Raw genomic sequence first — 23,358 nt, 5'->3', positions numbered from 1 at the left:
CCCAAGTGTTTGTTTAAACAACTGAACTGTTTATGGAAAACAAACATTGCCTGAAATCAGACAGCTAATCATCCCTGTCTGTGCTGTGAATCAAAATAGATATTTCCTCATTTTTGCTGCCCCGTATTTGTTTCCAAAATGATTTATATATGCAAAACCAAGCCTGCAAAATAAAAGGCAACTGCTGCAATCTGTCCTAGGATGGCTTAATTGTACTTTGTTCCCAGGAGTCCACAGCTCAGAGAGTGGGACTGCAGACTGTGTTGTGTTTGCTCTGGGAATGTTTTTCCGAGACTCCGCTATACTGTGCAGCTTGGCATCACGGCACTCGCTGAGATGAATAGGGTTGTGCCAGCTTCTGGCTCTTGTTATATCTCTCATGCTAGGTCTGAATAACAACGCAGCAATGTTGCCCTAATAAGGGAATTGCCTGCTGCTACTTTGACAGAGGATGTTCCCTCTTTTCTGTAGTGTTGAAAATGTTCCTATGGCAAGATAAAACCCATTAGACGTCTGCTTTTGAATAGTAGAAAGAATGCGTTATTCAGACTGTTTCTGTTTTTCTCCCTGTTCTCTCACACTCCTCAGACAGATGCCCAAAGAGGACTCACTGTAATGGAGTGCTCTTCCTGCCGGGTTCTGGATTTATTTATTGTTGGGGGGTCATGTTTTGAATTTTGATTTCCTAGAGGCGTTGTTTGGCATGGTAACTGCTGATTTCTGCCTCGTTCAGCTCCAGCTAGGGCTGGTTGGTCAGCCCTAGCATGCGTGGCTGTCCTTGCATGTTGGTGGCTGCATCCAATGCTCCAGATCCAGCAAAATGCTTCACAGCAGCATCCGATGCTCCGAGTCCAGCAAAACACTTCATGTGGAGACCAAGCAGAGGTGCCTTCCCCTGCGCAGCTGGAGGCAGGTCTGCACAGACAGATTTGGCTTTATCCCTGAGATAACGTAGCCAGCTCCATAAAATGCAGGTTTGAGGCAGTAAAAACAATTCAAGATGCAATTTTAAAGAGACAACGTACCCAATAGAACTAGGTTTAAATCAGTTTTTAACTTAGAAGAGTTTAAAGCCACAGTGTGTATACCTGTGTGTCTGTTCAGGCAATAGCTCTAATTTTGTGGTGGTCAGGGAACAGTGTTTTCCCAAACACTAGACTGTAGAGGGCAGTGATGGTTCCAGTTGTGGAGGTATTAGTTGATTTTTTTTTTCTTTTCTCTTCCTGTTTTTCCCATCTTTTCTTTTTTCTGTTTTATGGATTTTACTTTAGAGCTTTAGTCAACTTTCCAAATCTGCTTTTGGTGCACAGGATAATGAAAGATTAGGTTCAAATGTTCAGTTAGTTCCTTGCAGAAAAAAAGAGAAAAAAACCTCTCAGTTTCTCTTGGGTGCAGTCATCCAAGAGAAACTTCCTGGAGAAATGAAGCATTTAATGTTTAGCATTTGTGCTGTGTTCGGCTGAAAAGAAGAGTCACCCATTCAACCACATCTTCCTGTGTATTTGTGGCTGTTTGATTTCCAAAAAGAAATAATAATTTTGATTAATGTTCATTTAACAACTACATAGGGTAGTGCTTGAATGAAATAATCTGTCACAGTGACAAATGATTTTTTTTAAGCCTTTATATATGTAAACAAAACCTATTTTTCTGACCTTTGTGGAAATCTTGATGCTTTCATTTTTGTAAACACCAAAGTCCGTGCATGTTCCACTGCATGCATTTATGAATCCTCTGGTTGTCCTGAGCCTCAAGATTATTTTTGTCTCAGAGAGAGCTGGCGCAGGTCGCTGTTGGAGGCAGTCTGCCGAATGAATCAACCATGCTTGTGGGACTGATGCTTTCCGTTTCTGATTCTCATGGGCCAAAACACTAATGAGATCGACTCTTTTGATAAATTTTCAGTCTATGGTAGTGGTGCTGAAGACTTGCTTTCTCATGATTGCTGTGTATCTGTGCACTATCTGGTCCATCAAGGCCTGTGTAAGACAGACAGTTTTGTAGTGGTGACTTTGAGATTGTAGGCTAAGAGAGAGAGACTTCAAGACTTTCTGAAAGAGGACTTTATGATGGCAGCCACAAAGCTTTTATTACTGCTTTTTCGTTCAAAACAGATCTGGGAAGTATGTGTGCTTGTATCATGTACAATAGCACGGTAAAGATACAGTGTTGTTTCCATATGGAGACCGTAATTTAAAGTTCAGATCCTTCTTTTCACTTTGATGTCTGAAAAGGAACATGTAAGTTCAGTGTTTATATAGAGAGATTAATTCAATTAAATCCTCTCCAATGTCAGAAGGAACTTTGTCAGAATATCTCCTTCTCCTCTGTCCTTGTTTCAGCTAGGATAGAATTAATTTTCCTCCTAGTAGCTTGTATGATGCTGTGTTTTGGATTTAGGATGAGAATAATGTTGATACCACCCTGATGTTTTAATTGTTGCAGAGCAGAGCTTACACTAAGCCAAGGACTTTTTGGCTTCTCACACCTCCCTGCCAGTGAGCAGGCTTGGGGTGCAGCAGGAGCTGGGAGGGGGCAGAATGAGGACAGCTGACCCAAACTGGCCAAAGGGATGTCCCATACCATGTGGCATCATCCTGAGCAATTAGTATGGGGTGGCTGGCCAGGGTAGGGGGGATTGCTGCTCAGGGATAGTCTGGGCATCGGTCAGAGGGTGGTGAGCAATTGCATTGTGCATCACTTGTTTTGTACACATTCTTATTACTACTATTATCATTGTCATCATTATTATTTCTTTTCTGTCCTAATAAACTGTCTTTATCTCAACCCACAAGCTTTTACTTTTATTTTTCCGATTCTCTTCCCCATCCTGCTGCAGGGGGCAGGGTGAGCAAACAGCTTTGTGGTGCTTAGTTGCCAGCTGGGTTAAACCACAACATCCTCCAAATGCATTCTCCAAGGAAATTTGAATTAACTGTCAAAAAGCTTTGCATTTGCTGAGAAATTTCTTGTTCAAGCAGAGGACTTTCCCAGTTTCACATTGGACCGATGGGTGAGCCAGGAATTCCTGCAGTACAGGCAGAAGCCAGTGTTGACCTAGGCAATACCTTACTTGCTATGTTGGGTAACATTCAGAGCCAAGAAATTTTGCTTTCTTTTTTTTTCTTTCTTTTTTTTTTTTTTTTTTTTAAATCAAAACCAAGGGCAGTTTAGGTTTTGGTTTTGAAGTCAGAAAGCAGTTTCACTTTCGCCCAAACTGATACTAAGTCCCTGTTCCATATCATCGCACAAAACCCATGTGGCAGTGAGTGACCTGGGTGTGTTGCTTCTTCAGTCAGAAGGGCTGGTTGGATGGTCAGGGTCTGAAGTGACCATAACAGCAGTGTTCGGCTCTCCCTGGTTGGATGCTCCTTGACTTGCTGCATTGGCTTCTTCCAGGTTTCAGACATCATTTGGTCTATTTATACAGTAGCAGCAAACAACAGCAGAAGATGCTAACCTGCTTTTGCTTTTCAATCTGAATTAGGTGCAGCATAACCTATATAGAGCTCAGGGAAGAAACACTGAAGTATTTGATTTTTATAGGAAGTGGATTTGCTAGGTTGTTCACAAAGTCCAGTGCTGTTAACACAACGTGGAATTTACTTTGTATTGCACAAGTACAGTATAAATACTGAATGAGTATTAGAGACAATAGAAAAGGGCAAAGGAGTACTAAGTTAGAGAAGAGCCTACAAAATGAGTAACTAGTAAGTATGCTGTTTTGCTTGGCTCATTTATATGTATATGGCTAAATCAAGAAAACATGCTTTCTACAGAACAGAAGAGACCTAATGTGCTGTTTATTGACACGCGCACCGAGTCACTGGTAATAAAAACAAATGAAACAGTGTAATTAGCTTTCACGTTAACAACAGGATTTAATGGGTGTTTATTGTCCACAGGGTAGTATTTAGAAAAACTTCCTCATAGATTTGCCATGATTAAATTACCTCCCATAGTTCTGTTGGAAGAGCATGCATTTTGTGCTTGCAGAACAAAGAACATCTATGCATTCCAGGGGTAATCTTTTTTAGGATTTTTCTGTTGACTAACGTAATGTGAAAAATCCATGCCTCTGTAATGACCTGGATGGACAACTTTTTTGCTTGTTACTCATGGTACAAAAGTGATTCTGTGTATTACGTATTTTTAGATAGTAAGGCTAGCAAAAGGCACTTGGGCGTCTGCTTTGATCTTCTGTGTGATGCAGGTCACAGATTTTTTTGTCCAGTTTCCCATGGAGTCTAACAGTAAGATAATAGTAACTCTAATACTGCTTATGTAAAGTATTGTCTAGAAAAGCAACAAGTCAAGATTAAAGGCATTAAGGAATGGAAAAACCTTTCGTGTCAGTAGCTTGTTGAAGTGGTCCCTCGCATTCCTATCAGTTTGTGCCTAGTTTCTTGTTTGACTTGGTCTTTACGTTTGTTTCTCAGTTGTTTGACATTTGAGTCTATCTAGATCAAAATGTTAAAGAAGGTTTGGATAAAAATCTGAAATTGAAGCCTAAATCTAAAATTACGTTCTAGTTATCTAATTTTGAAATCCACAATCTTGCTCTTTTGCAACACCTCATCTACTGCAACTGCCTGCCTGTTAGGGGATTTTTTCATTTGGAAAGAAGTCAGAAGCATACAGAACTGCAACCCCTGTCAAGTATTATTTGTACATATCAAGCTTGTTAGTCCAACTTCAGTCTTCCACTAAAGCTCAAAGATGAGGATAGTTTTGAAGGTTTTATATCTCCTTTGGTATCTGAGCAAAGAGCATTATAGTGTGCTTCTTGCACATCATCAGGTCAGAAGTAATCTTGCCAGTTGTGACCAGGTGACAGAAAGCAGCCATTAATGGAACGTGCAAAGCATTCAGGTGATTTAGCTGTAGGAACAGAATTAAGTAATTGAGAGTGTAATCCCCAAAAGACAAAATACTTGATCACAAAATATACCTGTTCTATTTCTGTGACCTTTAGCTGGAGTGCTTTTCAATGATTCAGATCTTCCTCCTCAGGCAAAACTAAATAGCTTTTTTTGAGGCACTATTCCAACGCTTAAGTCAACAGTGTACCAAAAGTCGAGTCTTCTGTCTTACATTATCTAACTTTTATAGAGCGCATTTAGGTGAGCTGCTGGGAATGGGCTGGAACGACATCAGCGTGCCCATCCTGCTCGAGCTCTGCACTGCTGTGGTTGTGTGGCTGTCACACTCTGCTGTCCCAACTCAGCACTGGGACAAAGCTGGGTTTGTCTTTCTGCAAAGAGGTGTACAGATCTGCGCTCAGACAAGTGAGCTTCTCTATGATCCAACGTGGGGATGGTGAAAGTCCAAAAAAGAAGGCATAACTTCACATTTTAATAGCAAAATTCTAGTATTAATAGAGTGGTAGCAATTTTGCCTTTCATTTCAAGAGGGTTGGTTTTTGTATTGGATAAACTTTACTGCACAGTGGGTTCTTGTGTTGCCATTTTTTATGGTAATTTCAAAATTTCCAATAGAAACAAAATAGTAGTCTCTGCTTTAAAATAATTAAAAAAAATTAGGAGCTTTGAATTTATCTTTTCAGAATAAAAAAAAAAAAAAGTAAAGAAGAGGGTTATATTACAACTATATAAGAGATATATATGTTTTTATAAATAGTATTTTTGCATCAAGGATGTGAATATGCCTGACTTACCATAAGCTGCGTACTGTCCCTACAAGTCTTCATCTGTAAAAAAATATCACCATTGGTTATTTCTCACAACTTCCAAAGATCTTATCTGTTGGCCCTGGCTAATTGCTGTAGTTAAGTAACAGTGCCTGACACTAAACACAAATCGAGTGCGTTGCAAGGACCTGCAGTTTTCAACACTGAAGTTCTTCATTCTGGCCTACAGCCTTAATATTTATTGGCTCTGGCAGCTTCTTCTGAACTGTTTTTCTGTTGCTGCTACACATTTCATTTTTCCTAAGTTCGTATAATTGGATTAAAGCTATTACTTCCAGTGATTCTTATCTCATTTAAACAACTGATTATTTTTTTTCAGTTCTGATTAGCATTAACATGAGACTTGTGTTTTCTGTAGCATTTCTCATTTCTCGACACAAATTGATTTAAGGTAATGCCTTGATTTTAGATAGTAGTACAAGTAATTTATCTCTTGATATTCACTTCCTTAAAAGCTTCAGAAATTAGATGGAATCTGGACATGGATCCTGAGAAGAGTAGAACCAAAGCATGTTAAATAGGTGTTACTACAAATCAGAATTTATGCAGTTCAAGCTCAACAGGTTGTTTCATTCGGTCTCAAATTTGATTGCTTTTTTCTTACTGAGTGGAATAATTCTGCATCATTGTTACTGGAGTTTTACTGGTTTACTTCAGCAGCATCAGGGAAGGAATGTGACATACTCATCTTAAACATGAGGAAGAGTCTTAACAGTGAAGTCTTAAAGCCTGTCTAAGGAAACTGTATTCCTTCCTCCATCACTTACCCACCTATATTTCTGTGCTATTGCAGAAACACCCTTCCTGTGCACTACAGTGCACTGCATTCCTGTGCTGCAAGCTTTCTCAGTGAGAAAGCTTAAAAAAACAGATGAATCTCATTGGAAAGGACTTACTAAATCACTTGAGAGACACATCAGAGTATAAAATAGACCATGGTTGTTCTTTTTTTCTTTTTGTATCTTAACTGGTTTTTGTAATGATGTCATTTTGTCTCCTTTGCAGACAACTTCAGCAGCAGCAAGCAGAACTTGAAGTGCATCAAAGAGATGGGCTGTCATCCTATGACTTATCACAGGTGAAATTTCTCAATAGTTTTTATTTCCATGCCTGTGATCTTTTAAAATGTAAAGCAATGGCAGATATCAGCAAAATTAAAAATGCACTGTGACTGTCCCTAGATTCCTTTTTATCAAAGTAGCTGGAGGGGCTCATCTTCCTCTGTGTATCTCAACAGGTGCCTGTTCCAAGTATACCAGCTAATGTTCACGAGGGTGGAAAGTCTGTGGAGAAGCCTGATGCTATCTTCTCCCAGGAGAGAGATCCTAGATTTGCTGAGATGTTTGCTGGAATAACTGCTTGTAAGTGAATGTCTCTGGTGTTTAATTTTTAATACTGTGTTAAGTTTGGTTACATGATGTGGAGCACAGCCTTGAGAGATCGAAGAGAAAGTATTACAAGCAAAGTCAATTTGCAAGACATTTCCTAGAATTTGTCTTTAGTTGATGTTTTCCCTAAAAATGATGAGGAGAAAAGCTTTAGGAATGAAGAGCTGTTGTTTCACCAGAGTTACTTATTTCTGATTCTGTTTTTATTCCACAGGAGTACCTTAAACAGTGCTCATAGATACTAAACATACCGAGCAGAACTTGCGGTTTCTAAGAATATGTTTTTTCTTAAACAGCAGATGTGAGTTCATCTCTCTAAATAGACACGGACTAAGAAAGCTACCAAGCAGTCTCAAGATAGGCTTGCAATTTTTATCATATCACCAGCTTTTGCGTTGATGTTTTGCAGTGCATATGCTGCCTTGAAATACAGCAATATCCTTGTTCTCTGGGGAGTTGAGGCATCTCCAGTCATGTCTGTCCAGAGTCCTTGCTCTGCTCCCCACAGCTCTTCAGCCTGCTGGCAGGTACTTGTAAGAGTGAGACGAGTCTCAGAAACAGAAAATTCTTCTATATTTCATGAAAACTGCTGTGAGGACAGAGTCCTCACCCAGCACCTTCTCTGAAGGATTTCGCAGCCCTGTTCCAAGGGGGTAATAGCCAACTTGTCAGCCGGACAGATGTAGTCCCAAACTCGCCCCAAGTTATGCTGCCTGTTCCCTAACAGACAGAAGTCATTGAGAAGACTGGCAGCTGAAAGGGTCATCCGAAATATATCTGTAGGAAACCAGGCTCATTACTTCCACTACTCATGGAAGAACTTGTTAATTGTTTATTGTTCTTAACTGTCCTCACTGAAAAAGAGAAGTTTTTACATTTGTTTTAAATAAATCAATGTGCAAGTGTCACGCAGCGCATGAAGGAAACAACCCACAGGGTCTAACTCCAGGGGTGCTGGGAGGTGACCTCACTGCATTGGTTTCTTATGTCTGGCTTGGCCGTTTCAAATGGAGAAGGCAATGTAATTGCAGGATAGTCTTGATACTCTGTCCTCCTGTTGCTGAGACTTCTCTGTTATTCCTGTTCATCCTTTTCTGTCTACTCTAACAGTGAAGTCAACAGCTGAGGCCATAAAAGGGGTCCATTAGAAGGTAGCAGGACTCCAACCTCAAACACCGGAATATGTTTTTCCAAGCAAGAACATCTTGCTTTTTGGCTGCCTTATTGGCTCTTTTTCAGGCACCTCTCTCAACTGTTTGCGGGGAGGGGTTAGGGTTAAGGGTGTAGCTAGCTGGGAGGTTATGTTCTTGTAAATGCCATTTCTCTTTTAATTCTTATCAATTTACAGGCTATGCTTTTTCTGGGACATTCACCCTGTCTGAATTTCTCATGGGAGCTGTGATCAAGGTCTTCTCCGAATGATAAAAAGAGATGGTTCTCAGTTGGAGATGAGATAGTCTGTCCAAAACCAATATTGACCAACCTGCATGCTGCCTGCAAGACATTTGCATTATGTTGATACCAGATCTCATGCTCTGCTACGATCTGTAAAAATATGGGTTTGACGTTCAAGGATTGTTGCTGTAATCTCATGCAGCAACCACGCGTAGTTAAAAAACCTAAAGTGGGGATAGGAGGGCTTCACCCATTCGTGCAGGTGCCTTGAGGCACGGGGTGGTGCAGTTCTTACAGAGATGTTTATTCTACAGGCAGAAACACTGCTTCTGCTCGGAGAAGTGTGTGTGTTTGACCAGTAAAGGGACTGAGTGCAGGGAAGGGGATTAGAGAGAAACAGGACTAAGGATGCAGGTAAAGCATCAAAACAAAAAAGATATTTACTGCTCTACCAAAGGTGAGAGCAACAAAGTAGTGTGTAGAGACCTGAGTGGAAATAAGAGATTTAAAGCCAGTTTAGCTGCTTGCAGTTAAACCGTTCCCTTTGTCTCAGTCTCATTTGCAGCATGGACCCGCTAGCTGCCATAGCAACTCCTCACTTGAGGAATTTGAGTTCATTTAGGACATTCTCAATATCATTGTTCAGACATTTTCAAATATCTAAAGTAGCTGCAGGATTTTGGCTCAGTCTTTCCAACCCTTGGGAGCTTGGTATCTTAGGAAAGGGTGGCCTTAGGAAATGGGAGATCTCAATGACATCACTGAGGGAAATAAGGCTAAATCTGTCCTTCTTCCTGATGTCCTTATCCCAACCCATTTTCATTTCTTCTCTCTTACCATATGCACAACTTTCTCTAAACCTTGTCCTCATTTCTCCCTGCTGTTTTTATATCAGAGTGTAGGTTTGCAGCCCAGACTCACAGTCTAAGCAATATGTAGCCAGTTAGGAATTTCTACCACCTTCTACATTAAAGTGGAAAGCAATGCCAGCTTGCATCAGTGGCATACGCAGCCCTTCTCTGATGTTCTTGTGAGGCAATTTGAGGCAACTTCTCCCTTTGGGAAGGTGAGCTTAGATACTTGTTAAGAAAATAGTGTAATAAAAAGTTAAGTAGCAGAGAAGAGCTGATGTGTGTTGGAGAATTCTTGTAAGCCAAGCTCACGGGGTCGCTAAATGCTAGAGAAAATTAAAAAATACTTGGAATACTTGTGAGTTGAGTGGGCCTTGTGTCCAGGAGAGCACCTTGTGAAACGAGTGGGAGTCTGAAAAGAGCAGAGGGGAGAATGAGGAGGCAGACTTGATTTCTGAGCCTGTTGGAGGTGCACAGCAACAGATGGCTGCAGTCATCAGTGCCTTGTGGGGCGTTTTGCACCCGAAGGTGGTAAGGGAAGATGGGGAAAGTGAGTAAAGGGGGATGGAAAGGACCTTTCAATTATTTTAACGAAAGTAGTAGTAGTGAGTTTCTCTGGGCTTTAGAATAATCCAGTGCCAGAAAATTAATTTAAGGGACTAAATAGCATTGTTTCTTGTCTAATTCAATTAGAGATTGATCTCCAGTTGCCACATTAAGAGTAGGCTATAAAAGTTAATGACATTTCTATGTGCATGTTACGTACTATGCTAGCCTGTCTTCCCGCACCTCTGGGATGCTTACATCCTATTTCTTGGCTCCCTCAAGCCATGTATAGGGCAGCGAAATTCACAAGAGACCAGTGTTATGCCTTGCTGCAGCTCATCTGCATGAGTCTCGCTCAACGCTCAGAAGCAAAGAGCCTCCAGACACCAGTGAGACAGACGCAGGTAGAGGCAGCAGCATCGCCCCCGTTAGCTGGTGACCTGGGGTTTGTAGGAGTGCCCCCAGGCTGCTGGGAGAGTTGGGTACTCCACTCCTGCTGTCCCGGGTGCAAGCAGACTCTCAGCTGGTTAGGGCAGGAACTCTTTGACACTGTTCCTTCGATCCTTTAACCCACCTGGGTGTGGGCCCTCACTACAAACACCTGCAACAGCAGCAGTGGCACTGTGGGGCTTCTCCTGGTGCCAGAAACAAACCCTTGCCTGAGGCTGTCCTCAGACAGACCCCAGAGGCGCACGTGCATCAGGCTTTCTGCAGGCCTGGCTCAGTTCATGTGCCATTCCTCCATTCCTCTTTCTTTATTCCAGCAAATCCACGTTCCCCTTTCCAGGCAATAGCTGGGACTCGTGTACCCATCGCTCCCCCCTCGGCTGCTGCCTGTGGCTCCCTTCCTGCCTACATGGTCTGGAGCAGCTTCCAGCGGGCACAGCAAAGGTCTGGACTGCCTGGCCGGGGGGCATGTACCAGTGTTATGTTCCATGCAAACAATAGCATTAATGAGGTACATCCTGGTAGGGGCTGTGAAGTAGACACAAACCAGCTGTGGCTCTAGTTTCATATTGAATTGTCATATGGCCCTTTTGTGTCATTCCTAATGTATTCCACAGGGCCTCTTCATAAAGGTTTAAGAAGGGAAGAACAGTCCCTGCTGTGTGTATACATAGCAATTTTCATTAAAAAAAAAAAAACTCTCTAACTTTTCTATTTCTGTGATTTGATTTTCTTTTGTAGCAGATAAAAAAATGATGGCCTCAGCATCCACAGCAGGAAACCAGCAGCTTTACTCACAGGGAAGCCCGTTTCAGCCAGGACATTCAGGAAAGACTTTCAGGTACTGTAGTCCAGATCCTGAGCATATCAGCTGGTGACTGAGTGGGGGCTGTTCTCTTTCAATTTGGTGGAAACTAAACTGACCAATGTTGAAAGGGCTTTCTTTACATTTACGAACTTTTCTTTGCGTATGCTTCACTTCTACATGTTGTTTCAGCATTTGGGCTAGGCTTACAAGCTGAGAAGATTTGGATCTCTCTGTTAAAAATAGTGACTGGTAAGTCCAACTGGAAAAAGCTAAGAAACAGCAGCAAATCATGAAGGGAAGCAAATCTGAGAGGTGATGGGGAGCCTCAGAGATCCATCTGAGTAATGTTCACCTAACCTGGGAAAGTGCAAAGATTTGTTGTGCACTTGGGGCTGTCAGTACATCTGCAGGCTGCCTTGAAGGGCATCATTTTTCTATGACCCAGCCTCGTGTGGACAACACTATTAAAGGGAGCAGAGGGGTGCTTCATCCTTAATTTCTGATGAAGCCTGGGATGCAGCATGAACATTTTCCTAAGGCACCTTCGAAACATATTAGGTGATGGTGTAATACTTCCAGGGGTATTTTTGAGTTATTCAGACTGCATGTTGTTGCCCACCAGCTGGCAATACAGATTTGGCTAGTTGGAAGTTTCAAAATTTGCATGCTCTTCCATTCACTTCTTGAGAGTGTGGTAACAGTGATTATATTTATCTTATTGTCCTTCATGTCACCATTCTGCAACTGTGACACTGAAGTTTCATTCAGAGGCTGTTGATTCCAGGAATTAGAAACCATCTGCAAATTATAATTTTATATAAACCATTGTGTTCTTAGGGTTATAATTGCTAATAATCTCAATGGGGAGAAAAATAATCCCTCTGCTTGTTTAGTCCAAGTAAAAACCAAGAGTAACTTATAATACAATGCTTTCCTGACAATGAACTGAAATGTCTTTTAGTTGGATATTGTATATTAGTGGATGGTTGACGTGCCATCTTGGGGTTTGGCATGTGTTTTGTTCATTTCCTTTGTTCATTCCTGATGTTTAACTGTAGCTTTATTTCTCCTGTTCTATTACATCGAGTAACAACACAGACTAGCATTTTTACCCCTGATGAGCTGTCCTTCCTGAATGCTCTCCAGGCAGATCCATTAGGTTACTGAGCCCAGCAGCCTTTAGGCACTGTTTTTTTAGACTCATGGTTTCAAACTGTATGCTCCAGATGCCGTCCAAGCCCTTCAGACGATGCGACTTGCCAGTGTGGCTGAGAAGGTGTTAGCATTAGGGCCAGCGATCACGAACAGCTATTGTGTGCTTCTAGAGGTCAGCCAAAGTTAGATGGACTTTTTGGTTCACATTGCCCACTTGGGAGACTCCGTGCTAGTAAAAAATAAAAATAAAAATAAAAAGTAATAATAATACAGACGCTGCAAGGAATTTCTAGACACGCACTTTTAGGCAGCTGAAGACAGGACAGCAAATCCCATATTCAGATGCCTGCCACATTTTGCTTACTACTGTGGGAAGTATTTAGTCAGTCTTCTCAGAGGATGCAGGTTCCTGTGTCCTCTTCGCTCAGCCTAATTTACTTCTTTCCTAATCTGCTCCCTTCTTTATCTGTAAAATGATCATGAAAATAGACAATAGCAATGGCGTTGAAAAAAGATTGAACTGTTTCATTTGTTGTACAAAAGCATTTTTATATGTTGTCTTCATTTATATTTATTTAAATATTTATATAGAATATGTAAAATTGTGAATATACATATATACTCATATACGAATAGCATAAATGCATATTCACAATGTGTGGTTATATATATATTCAGTTGTTCAAGTGTTAAAGTCCTTTATATTATGTTCTTTCTGATTAGAAATGTCAGGGAAATTTCTCTGTAGCAAAATTCAGCAATTAGGAAGCACTAACATATAAACAAATTCTTTTGGAATAGAGTTTAATTCCACATGTGTAATTTTTTAATTCCACATTAATTTCGTTTTTTTTCTTGATTATTGTTTTGCATGAATATATAGCTATGTATTCTTTTTTTCACATTGATAGAAATGTGAATTAAAAGCTTTAATTTTTAATATATAACGCACACTTCTTCATTTTCAAGGTAGGAAACAAATGAGGACATATTTGTAATTATCTTTTTGTGCATCTTCATTTAGGATGGCATTTCAGCAAATGCTTAAATACTGTTGACTTTTAGCACAAATTCAAAATGAAGTACCTGCCTAAATACTCTCTGCAATCAAGTTTTTTTTTTAGTGCATTAGATAATAAACTTGGATGGAGCTAAGTGTTTATGTACAGTGTGCTAGATTACATTTTTTTTTTACTAGGGATTATAGAAGTTTAATTCAAAATAATTTTGTTGTATGTATCTATTTGAACCTTCATTTTAGAATGCCAATAATCTTGATAGTTTTCTAGTGGTTCTAATTAATTTTTTAATTAATACAGGATGAGCAATTAGTTTTACTGAGATAATTATCAGGATTTCAGTATCTGGAATGCTATTTGTGCATTGAGAATATATCCTACAAGCTGGGCACTGTTTCTGTTTCTTTAGTTCATCTGTGGTACATGTGCCTGGTGTGAACGACATCCAGTCTTCTTCATCAACAGGCCAAAATCTGACACAGATATCTCGCCAGCTAAATCAGAGTCAGGTGGCCTGGACAGGAAATCGCCCACCATTTCCAGGACAGGTATTGATTAAAGCTGTTCTGTTTTCACGGTCATTAGAGATTTGCAATCCCTCTTCTTTTTACAAAGGGATTAGTAAACTCCATTTATACTGTGATTAAATGTACTGTGTTTGGTTCTCAGAGGGAAATCTGTTCCTCCACTTCTGTTCCCTGACAGGTTATAATAATTTGAGACAGCAGCCCTATGTCTAACTGCATTTAGTTTGTAATAGTGTTCATAATAGCAGCCGTCACTGTACTGACATAAATCCCAGTAGAGGTCTCCTGCATTTATTTGTATGTGTGCACTGAATGAAATAAAAGAGGACAGCTGCTGTGCGTTAGTCTTAAGCTCACTCCTTCTTTCTTTCTCGGACCAAGGTCTAGCCCCCAGCAATGTTACCCACAGTTAGCAGCATTACCTGGAAGTGGTACATACAAATCCAGGCATGAATTTGGAGCAGAGGCTACTTAGTCCATTGCCCTTCCATTAACCCTGCCTGGTGCAGCTGACAGTGTTATGTGTACTGAAGGAGATGTGTTGGCACATCTTTAGATAAAATGCCCCCCTTCAATAACATCAGGGCTGCATTAACCCGGAAATCACCTCTTGTTCTGGGTAACAAGAAATAAACGTGTCAGAACTCTGTTAAAGACAAAGAATATAAAATTACCATGTCTGATCCATTATTTATGCTGTTCTTAATCACTGATTTTCCATTCTTTAATAGGCTAGAATGGCATGGTGGGGTGGGCACCCCACTTTTTGTGTAACTGAGTTATTTCCACATTAATCACATTGATGCTGCATAGCCCTCAGTGTGCCATGGTTATTCTGTTACACCTGCTTAACGAAATATAGTTGTAACGTTGACACTTCTTTCTTTTTTTGGAACGATATGGAGAATGCTAAAAATGGTGTAAAAAAATTACTCGTCTCTCTTTCTGTCCAAGTCAACGGAGTTTATATGTGAGCATGGGGAAATTGGAATTCATTCATCCATCCTAAACAAATAGAGTTAAGCCTTGCAGAAGTAACACATCATGCTCTCATTGTCATTGTGGAAGCCTTTCGAAATGTATGATGTATTAGGTTGGAACTGAGCTGAAGACTTAATAGCATCTCCATCATGTTATATGCCTGTTGGGATCTCTCTTCCTCCCCCAGGTCCCTTGCATTTGTATAAGAGAGTAGCTTCACTTGAGCGCATTGATTGCCAATAAAAGTGCACATCATTAAAAGTATCTAGAGATGTAATCACCTTTAACTTCTATTTGTGGAACTGATTAGGCAGTGAGTTTTTCTTGGAACTGCTGGATTTGTTCGCGACGCGGGAGATGGGAAAGAGTTTATAAGCAGATTTTATCTGTAGCATTATATGTTGTTTTAGCACATTATTTTGGATGAGGCGCTTCACCTCCCTTAGTCTCAGTGTACATGTCTCAAAGCAGTCTTGCGGTGTTTAATCATTTGTATTACATTCTTGGAGATCCTATGACAATGCCATTATGTAGATGCAAATGACACCAAGTTGTTTTTTAATACCCTTGAACTAACTTGGCTGCACAATTAAATCAAAGTTAGACTGTTTATTCCCTGGTGATTCACACTCCCTCCCAAACCTTTTACAAGGCAAAATAACTTTGCTCCTTGTAGTTCTTAGGCAGGGAGAGAAAGCAGTTCATGAGCTTTGGAAACTTCTTTGGCAAATTTCCCCCAAGCACTGAAGACTCTAATCACCTGGAAACAATTTATATTCTACAAGACATTCACATAACTGATTTTACTGTGGTACTGCAAAATCAAAACATAGCAAATAAAGGTGAAGTCTTAGTAGCTGTTCAGTTTGAGATTAATCCTCGTAATAGAGGCGAAGGAAATCATGTTTTTGCAAGTAGCTCTGTTATTGAGTACATGCAAGTTAATAAGCAGGAGAGCTGTGTTGGTTTATAGCTTGTTGTGTTCCTTATGCAGCGATAAGTTGGCTTTGACAGAAATTAAACATGGCTGAGATGGGGATAATGTGCCTGTTTGCATCTTCAGAATTTATTAAGTCTTTGCTTTGCCTTGTTAAAATGTGAGTCTGCTGTGCTGCTCCTCAACAATAAAACTCATTCCTTTCTTATTCCCTTATTCCTCAGCAAATTCCGTCTCAGTCTGGGAAGGCTCAGTCATCTCCATTTGGGATTGGAACAAGTCACAGCTACCCAGCTGATCCATCATCATACAGCCCTCTTTCCAGCCCTGCCACCTCTTCTCCAAGTGGGAATGCCTACTCTAGCTTAGCAAACCGGAGTGCAGGGTTTGGTAAGTTTTAAATGAGGTAGCACAGAAATGCACATAAAAAGGAAACTCTCCAGTAGTAACGTAGTTTAAAATCCTCCAAACTTTTCTTTTGGTGAGTCGGTTGGGAAGCCCAGGATGTAAAAGGGTTCTGCTTTCTCCTCTTGAGCACAGTGGACTGAGATGACATGGTCCCTCCGTGACACCTCTCCTCTACATTTAGTAGCCTTCAGAATGTTGTGACGTTTTGTGATATGAGGGTACTTCTTTCCTCTGTAAATTGTGTCATGATAGATTCAAGAATTCCTTACATCACTAGTACATGTCCTCCCAAGTTGTGGCCAGGAGGTTCAGTCTCTTTTCACTTCTAATGAGATTACTTTCATGGAGTGTTCAAATTTACATTCCTTCAATTTTTCAACTTCCCTGACTGCATAGTATCATTGTCCAGAGATGGCTTGCTGAAGTGTGGCTGGACACAGGATTTTCTGTACCTACAGTGCTGCTAAAAGAGTAAAAAAAAGAAATATGGATCTGTCAGTGAAAAGCACAGATGGAGTCCATGAAGGATGTTGTTGCTGGCTGATAATAATCTGCAAAAAGCATAGGTAGCATCATGCTAATGTGTGTAATTTTCTCTTCTCTCTTGAGAATACCATGGGAGCAGCTCTGCTGCAGATCAGCCTCTCTGAGAGCAGACCTGTGCTGCATTGCTTAGAATAAGTGCGGTTAAATGGAGCTCTTCCCACAGAGTTTATTCATGACTCCATTTTCATTTCCACTAGGCTTTGTACATTTGTTTATGAGACAGCCTTGCATTTCAGGCCTAAGCTACTTGGCAAGAACCCTTTCACCTAATGAGAAACATTACCTGACCTACATCAGTTTGGATGCTATTAATAACACAGCCTTCAGAAAGACGAATGTCTTCAACCTCCGGCTGGCAGTAACCATTTTGCTGAAAAGAAGCATCATTTGCCTCACTGACTTAATTTCAACTTATTCTTCCGCGAAAACAAATGTTGCAGCTTTCTTTTAAAGGGTAACTTAGATGAATTTTATTTTGTCCAATAGAGTGACTGTAGGATTTCTGAGTCAGCTGAATTACTTGTTGTGGTAATGTCAGTAAGGGAAGAACTATAATTATCTATTTAAGCTGTGATAGAAATACGTCACTACAGCTTGTTTACTCTCCTGTAAAATGTTCGCTTTATCTGTTTTGCGTGGCTTAGCTGGTAGTCAAAAAGACAGGATTAAGCATGCATTCCTTTATTTGCTAAAGCAATGACTATGGCATAGTGATTGATTTGACATTATAGGATCTGGTTATCAGAGACATGGCATAACGTGGTATGTGGAAATTTGGTGCAGGAAATTTGGCAGCTTTGGCAGAGGGTGCTGATAATCTGGAAGAACCAGATCTACGCAGCTTGGTTCTTCGCATCATTGGGAAGACAGGCAAAAAATAGTAGAAGTGGCTATTAAAAAAAGAGAGAAAGAGAGGGGGAAAAATAAGGGAAAAGTGTAAGCCTGGTAGCAAGCTTTCTAAATAATTCTTAGAAGGGGATATTGTAAATAAGTAAAAGAAAATTATGCAAAAAAAAATTTAAGTTCAGGGCCAGCTTGTGCCAACCTGTATAAGTACAGGGTAAAATGAGCTCGGCTAAAGTGTGAGTTGTGACTGTGCTCATGAAAAGTGTATGTGTAACAGGTGACTGAATTAATGTGTGTGGCATCATGTTTTTTTCTGGCATACTGTTTAGAAAAAACTCATCTCCCCAAAGTCATCATTTTAAGTGTGTTTACCATAAAACCGTGTTGTTCCCATTACTTTCTGTGAAATTTAAATGGCCTCAGACTTTTAAGAAGCCATCAGCACATGAACAGGATAATAATTTGCTATAGGCTGCCTGTTAAATAAATCATTTTGCATCTGTAATATTGGCGAACGTGACAGTCCAGCACAGCACTCTGCATTTAGTACAGCAGTGTCTGCATTTAATACAGCAAGTCTGTTGCCTGTTGATCTTACTGATTTTACATCTGTTTACAAAATCTGAAAGTGTGCTTCTCAGATAAACAGGTAACTGTGCACCCACTGCTGCAGCAAGGATTAGTCTTTTAAAGAGACAGTATTTGGATGTTGCAGTTTGCGTAGCTTTTAAGTGAAATGGTAAATATTAGTGACTAATAATGGCCTGTGATTCTATTTGTGCCTACAAAGCTGCAGAGGGATGCTTGAAAATTGTTTTCTGCTCTTCGCTTATGGCGTCACGGCACATTTTGCTGTTAACAATTCATCTGCCGTGTCTGTGCAGCGAGGGCAGTGAGCTTTGCTTGCAGGTTGGCACCCACCCTGCCATCAGTGCTGAAACTGCCTTTGGCTTCCACCCAGCAGGGGCAGGGTGGCACTCAGGGCGCTTTTTTGGAGAGGCATTTGCAAACATGGGCATCAGGGGATGAAGCCTCCAAAGCACGTCAGTGTTTTGAAGGAGCTGCTCTCTGATTTCTGCCTTTTCTTTCCTCCTCCAGCTGAAGGTGGCCAGAGCAGCGGCCAGTTCCAGGGGAGACCATCCGAAGTCTGGTCCCAGTGGCAGAGCCAGCATCACAACCAGCAAAGTGGGGACCAGCATTCGCACCCGCAGCCCAGTCAGACGGAGGTGTTCCAGGTGAGGAGAGCTCACTGAGCCCAAAGTCCCTCTAACAAGTTCTCATGGCCAGTTCGAATAACCATGGCTCTTGATGAGCTGGGGGGCTAGCAAGGCTTGGAGCAATTACCTTTTGCTGTGTGCTGCTGTGGGTTTGCATCGCTGGGGGCTGGTGTTAGCTACAACTGAGATAGTTCTGTTTTTTTTTTGCCAAAGAACAGCATCTTTGGTGGTTTAAAATGTTGCTTTCCCTTCTTTTTTTCTGCCTATACTTAGAGCATAGGTATTTTGCAGCGAAGCCATAAAATAGTTCCACCTAGAGTGTTGTCTTTACCCTGGTGCTGACCTCTGAAATCCCAGTCAAGTCCAATTAGACATCAGTCTAATTCTGGATAGTTCCAGCAGGAAAGGAGTCTGATGCTGCATAGAAGAAAGCACCCAATGAGTTTTTGAGGCTAAATTCATTCAGATATTGGATGATTGGCAAATAATCTTCAGCTACCTGATTTCGCAACATCAAGTATTATTTTTGGCCTTCAACAATGGATGGAGTGGTCTTTACAAGTTAGCTTATAAAGTTGCTGTCCTTGTGTAACTTGTTTTTAAGTTAAATGAAGACAACTTGCAACAAAACAATGCAGATAAGTACAAAAAAAGACAGCTCAAGCCCCAAGCAAGGTTTAGAAGTGGGGCACCTCATTATCTTATTTGTCTGCAAGACTGGGCTCGTGCTCAGTTGCTCTCAGGAATGCTGCAGAAGAGGAATTAGCCTGAAAATGTTCCTTTGTGAAGCCATGGTTCATTCACACAGGAACAAATAACATCACTGCATCTAGAATAACTACCCATCTTCGTGCTGCACGGCCAAGACAAGATAGATTTGTTATATCTCTCTATAAGCAAAGTTTAATCACTTTGCATGTATTTTAACCCAAAAGCATCTTCAGGATAATTCCAGCGGAGCTGATGGCAGCGTAGTTCGATTGCCCACAGAGATGCAGGGCTCCCCGCAAGCAGCATCTTGCTTTTGTGTCTCAGGCAAGTGCTGTGTCCCAGCAAATGTTTTTTGAAATTATGGAGAAGGAGTGCCAAGGATTAAATGGGAGAAAGGAAGAATTAGACTCACCTGCAGAGTACTTGGAGGTGAATTTGCATTTCGAGGGATTTAGGGTAATTACTGGATGTGATGAGAAAGTTGGATGAGCTTGATTGAAAGGCCTCCAAGAAGCTGCTTGGGCTGTTTGTGCCTGAAGCCAGCCCTGGGTTAGCTGGACATGAGGAGAGAGGCAAAACTCGAAAGAGGAGCTACCCTGCCAGTCTTTACCTGAGGAGACCTTGCCTCAGAGGCCCCAGCAACAGAAATACCTTCAAAGGGATGGAAATTTAAGCAGGCAGGGGCAAACAAAACTTCCCTTTGGCTGGGGAGGAATGTGTGGAAAGATAAAGGCTGACCCTGGCAGCTTGGAAACTGCCAGTACTGTCCACTACCTCATTCTCTACTGCTGATAGCATGATACAGAGACCTCAGATGGATTTTAATCTTCCTTTATTTTGGGGCTACTGCTCAGTACACAGCTGCTCTCAGTAGTTATTCCTTCACACAGCAGATCTGGTGAGCTTTCTCATTTGTTCTTTAGATTTTGTTTTATTGTAAGGATAATGATCCATCCATAGCAAAACTTGGCTTTGCAGTAAGGGCTTATTATTGTAAAGACTGACAGGAAAAGCAAGTGTAAACTCTGGTTTTCTCAGCAAGGGATGTCTTTTCCCTGTGGCTTCAGTCTCCGGCGGAGAGGAAAGGTTGAGTATTTTTGAAGCCTCCTGCAGGGACCTCACTTGGCTCAAGACACGTGGGAGCAATTACCATGAAATCCCATTTGTTCTGAGGAGTTTCTGCCATTTCCTCTGCCACTGCATGTGCAGGAAGGCTGCTTGGGCAGCTTGTCAGCCAGGGTGGATGTCCAGGCTTCAGTGTTCCTCAGAGGAGGAAGATCAGTAGTATGTTCACTAACAGAGTGCTACTCCCCAAACCCATGCTGACCTAGCAGAAGCTCCTTTTGGTAGGATACAGGAGTGTGAGAGATGTTGAATACTTCCCATGTAGTGCTGTCCTCAGCGAAGCCATAGAGTTTGCTTCTCTCCATGTGTAACTACCCACTGCACTGGGAATTGTGTCAGCCTGGGACTAGCATGGGATGGCTCAGCTGTGGTTTACTCAGAGGAGCAATCTGAAACTTCTGCACTGCTGACACATCCAGCACAGAAAAGCTCCAGCAAAACCATAAGCAGCACGTAAACCTTAGCCCAGTATCCTGCAGAGGTCTGGTTTTATCTTATTTATCTGACCTTTGGCCTTTCCTGGTTTTACACTGAAGAGATGAAGAGGAAATGGTTTGTGTCTGGGTAACGTGTGAGAAAGTGACACTTCACTTTGATTTTTCCTTATCATGCAGGACATGCTGCCAATGCCGGGGGATCCAACGCAGGGTACTGGCAATTACAACATTGAAGATTTTGCTGACCTGGGCATGTTTCCACCATTTTCTGAATAGCTTGTGAAGCAGAAATGGAAGCTCTTCTCCAAGGCCCCTTCAGTGTATTTTTGGCTCTGCTTTTTCTGTGTTGCATTTCTGTAGAAGCTACTAAACCAGAAGACGCATTTCTCATATTTCAGATAGTGGTGTAGGGCTTGCTCTTACCTCCTTGGGGTGCGTCAGTGCCAACAGAGGAGCTCCAGCTCGTTAGTGTTCATTGACAGCTCCATTTTTTTTTAATGTCATCTACCTCAGAGATCAAAAACTTTGCTTGATTGAAAAAAATAATCTCTGAGTCTTAAATATTTGAATGTGAATGATACCTAATATTTCCTTTTGAATGGTAATTTTTAAATAGATAATGAAGTAACAAAGACTAACAGAGAAAAGGTAAGGTAATGTCTTGTTACAGTGCCTACCGCTCAATTTCGATGCCTTGCTTTAAGCTTAAGTTTCTGGAAGCAGACACAGTATTCTGTTTTCTTTGATTCTTGTAGTTCTTAGGTCACTTTAAATGTGAGATTAAGCAACATAATGTAGGCCTCTCTCACCAGAAGATTCAGCTCCGCCTTTTCTAACTTAAACTTGAATGTGTGTACATTTTGGTACTTTATGTATATCTTGTGCTGTATGAAGTGATTTCCTGTACTGGTTTCTTTTGCCTTTTAAATAGGGTCCATTCTGGAGCATACTGAGAAGGCTAACAATATGTGGAGGATTTAGGTATTGGAGGAGTCTCCATCACTTCACATAGTGTTCTTACTTTTAATTCAGGTGGTTCTCTATTCAGAACAAGCATTTACTTACATAAGCTATTAGTCTGATTTTGCACTGAATTGAGGCCTATAACTCTACGTTTCTCACTGGCTGCTTTAATTTCTATTGTTCTTGCTTTCCCAAAAATATTGCCTCATAAAAATGACTATGAACACACCAAGATCGTAATTTCTATATTAGCTGCATTTCTTTTCTGTGAAGTACTTTTTATACTGTGAAACCTCACATTTTAACAGTGCAAGGTGGTGGCCTAGTACAATGAAATCATTCAAGCTCATTCGCTGCAAGCAGTGAGATGGTTTTGTAGTGTATAATTTTTTTAGAGTGAGTTGGTAATAGATATCAGTTGGACTCCTGTCCACTGCATACACGGTGATAACTTGAATTTTTGCTTGGATCCCCAAGCAATCTCTTCTGTTAAACCCTGTTAACCCTGTTCTGTTAAATATGGGATTTTCACCTTACCGAGTGTTTTGAGGACTCTGACTATTCTGAATGCTATATGCTTTTCCACAGAGGTAAGTGAATCACCTTCCTCCTGAACTAGTCATTTACCACATACACTCATCAGAAATGTGGTAGAAAGTTCTTTATTTGGTATCTCATATGTATGATGAGTTACAAGAGGTTGGGTTGAAAGGTCAACATTTTTATCCGTTTCTTTGGGATAGGAGGAGAAGAAATGGCTCACAAAGGACAAGGAGCCCAGAGTTCCTGTGTGCAGGGTTTCTGTGACTTTTGAGGTTGGAAAGTGGTAGTCAACCTTCACAGAGGGACAGGGTCAGCTTCCTAAAGCCTTTGCATGTTCAGGAGCCATTACGGACAGGCCTCGTGGTGAAAGGCACTGCAGGCTGCTGGGCTGCAGCCAACGTGACACAGGGACACTGCTTTCACGTGTAGCCACAGGGTGCTTTTCCACATGAATTTGCTTCCCCAGCCCTCGGGTAGAACAGCATGTAGTTTTCAGTGTCCAGGAAGAGCCTTTCCTACTGTTTCTCTTGGTAAACCTGGGACCAATCTCTCACCCTACGTGCAAGTGGGGCTAGGGACTCTTTTTTTTAGGAATTTTTTAAATATATATAGATGCAGTACTGCAGAGGCCTCAGGTCTCCTGGTCTGTATTTGTCTGACCAAAATCATGCTGAAAATAAATTAATAAAAAAAAAAGTCATATCTCTTCTCTCCCAGAGATAGGGAAAATACCTTCCTAGGTAAGCAAGCCATGTGCTTTAGCACTATTCATTTAAATACATGGATGTTTATTCTCTT

General features: G+C 41.1%; 1 protein-coding gene across 1 annotated transcript in view; it reads left to right on the top strand.

Moving 5' to 3' along the window:
* The window catches only part of ARNT2 (aryl hydrocarbon receptor nuclear translocator 2), a 102,828-nt gene extending 81,332 nt beyond the window's left edge, over window positions 1–21,496 (top strand). Inside the window, exons 13-19 of the mRNA XM_084293237.1 lie at window positions 6,716–6,788; window positions 6,948–7,071; window positions 11,079–11,178; window positions 13,729–13,867; window positions 15,989–16,154; window positions 18,663–18,799; window positions 21,232–21,496. Of these exons, the coding sequence (XP_084149363.1) occupies window positions 6,716–6,788; window positions 6,948–7,071; window positions 11,079–11,178; window positions 13,729–13,867; window positions 15,989–16,154; window positions 18,663–18,799; window positions 21,232–21,330 (838 nt within the window). The 3' untranslated portion in view covers window positions 21,331–21,496. The remainder of the gene's footprint in view (window positions 1–6,715; window positions 6,789–6,947; window positions 7,072–11,078; window positions 11,179–13,728; window positions 13,868–15,988; window positions 16,155–18,662; window positions 18,800–21,231) is intronic.
* Window positions 21,497–23,358: the final 1,862 nt, after the last annotated feature.

The sequence above is a fragment of the Netta rufina genome (assembly GCF_964035555.1).
Source record: "Netta rufina genome assembly, chromosome: 11".
NCBI lineage: Eukaryota > Metazoa > Chordata > Aves > Anseriformes > Anatidae > Netta > Netta rufina.
This window is presented reverse-complemented; position numbering and strand designations above follow the sequence as displayed.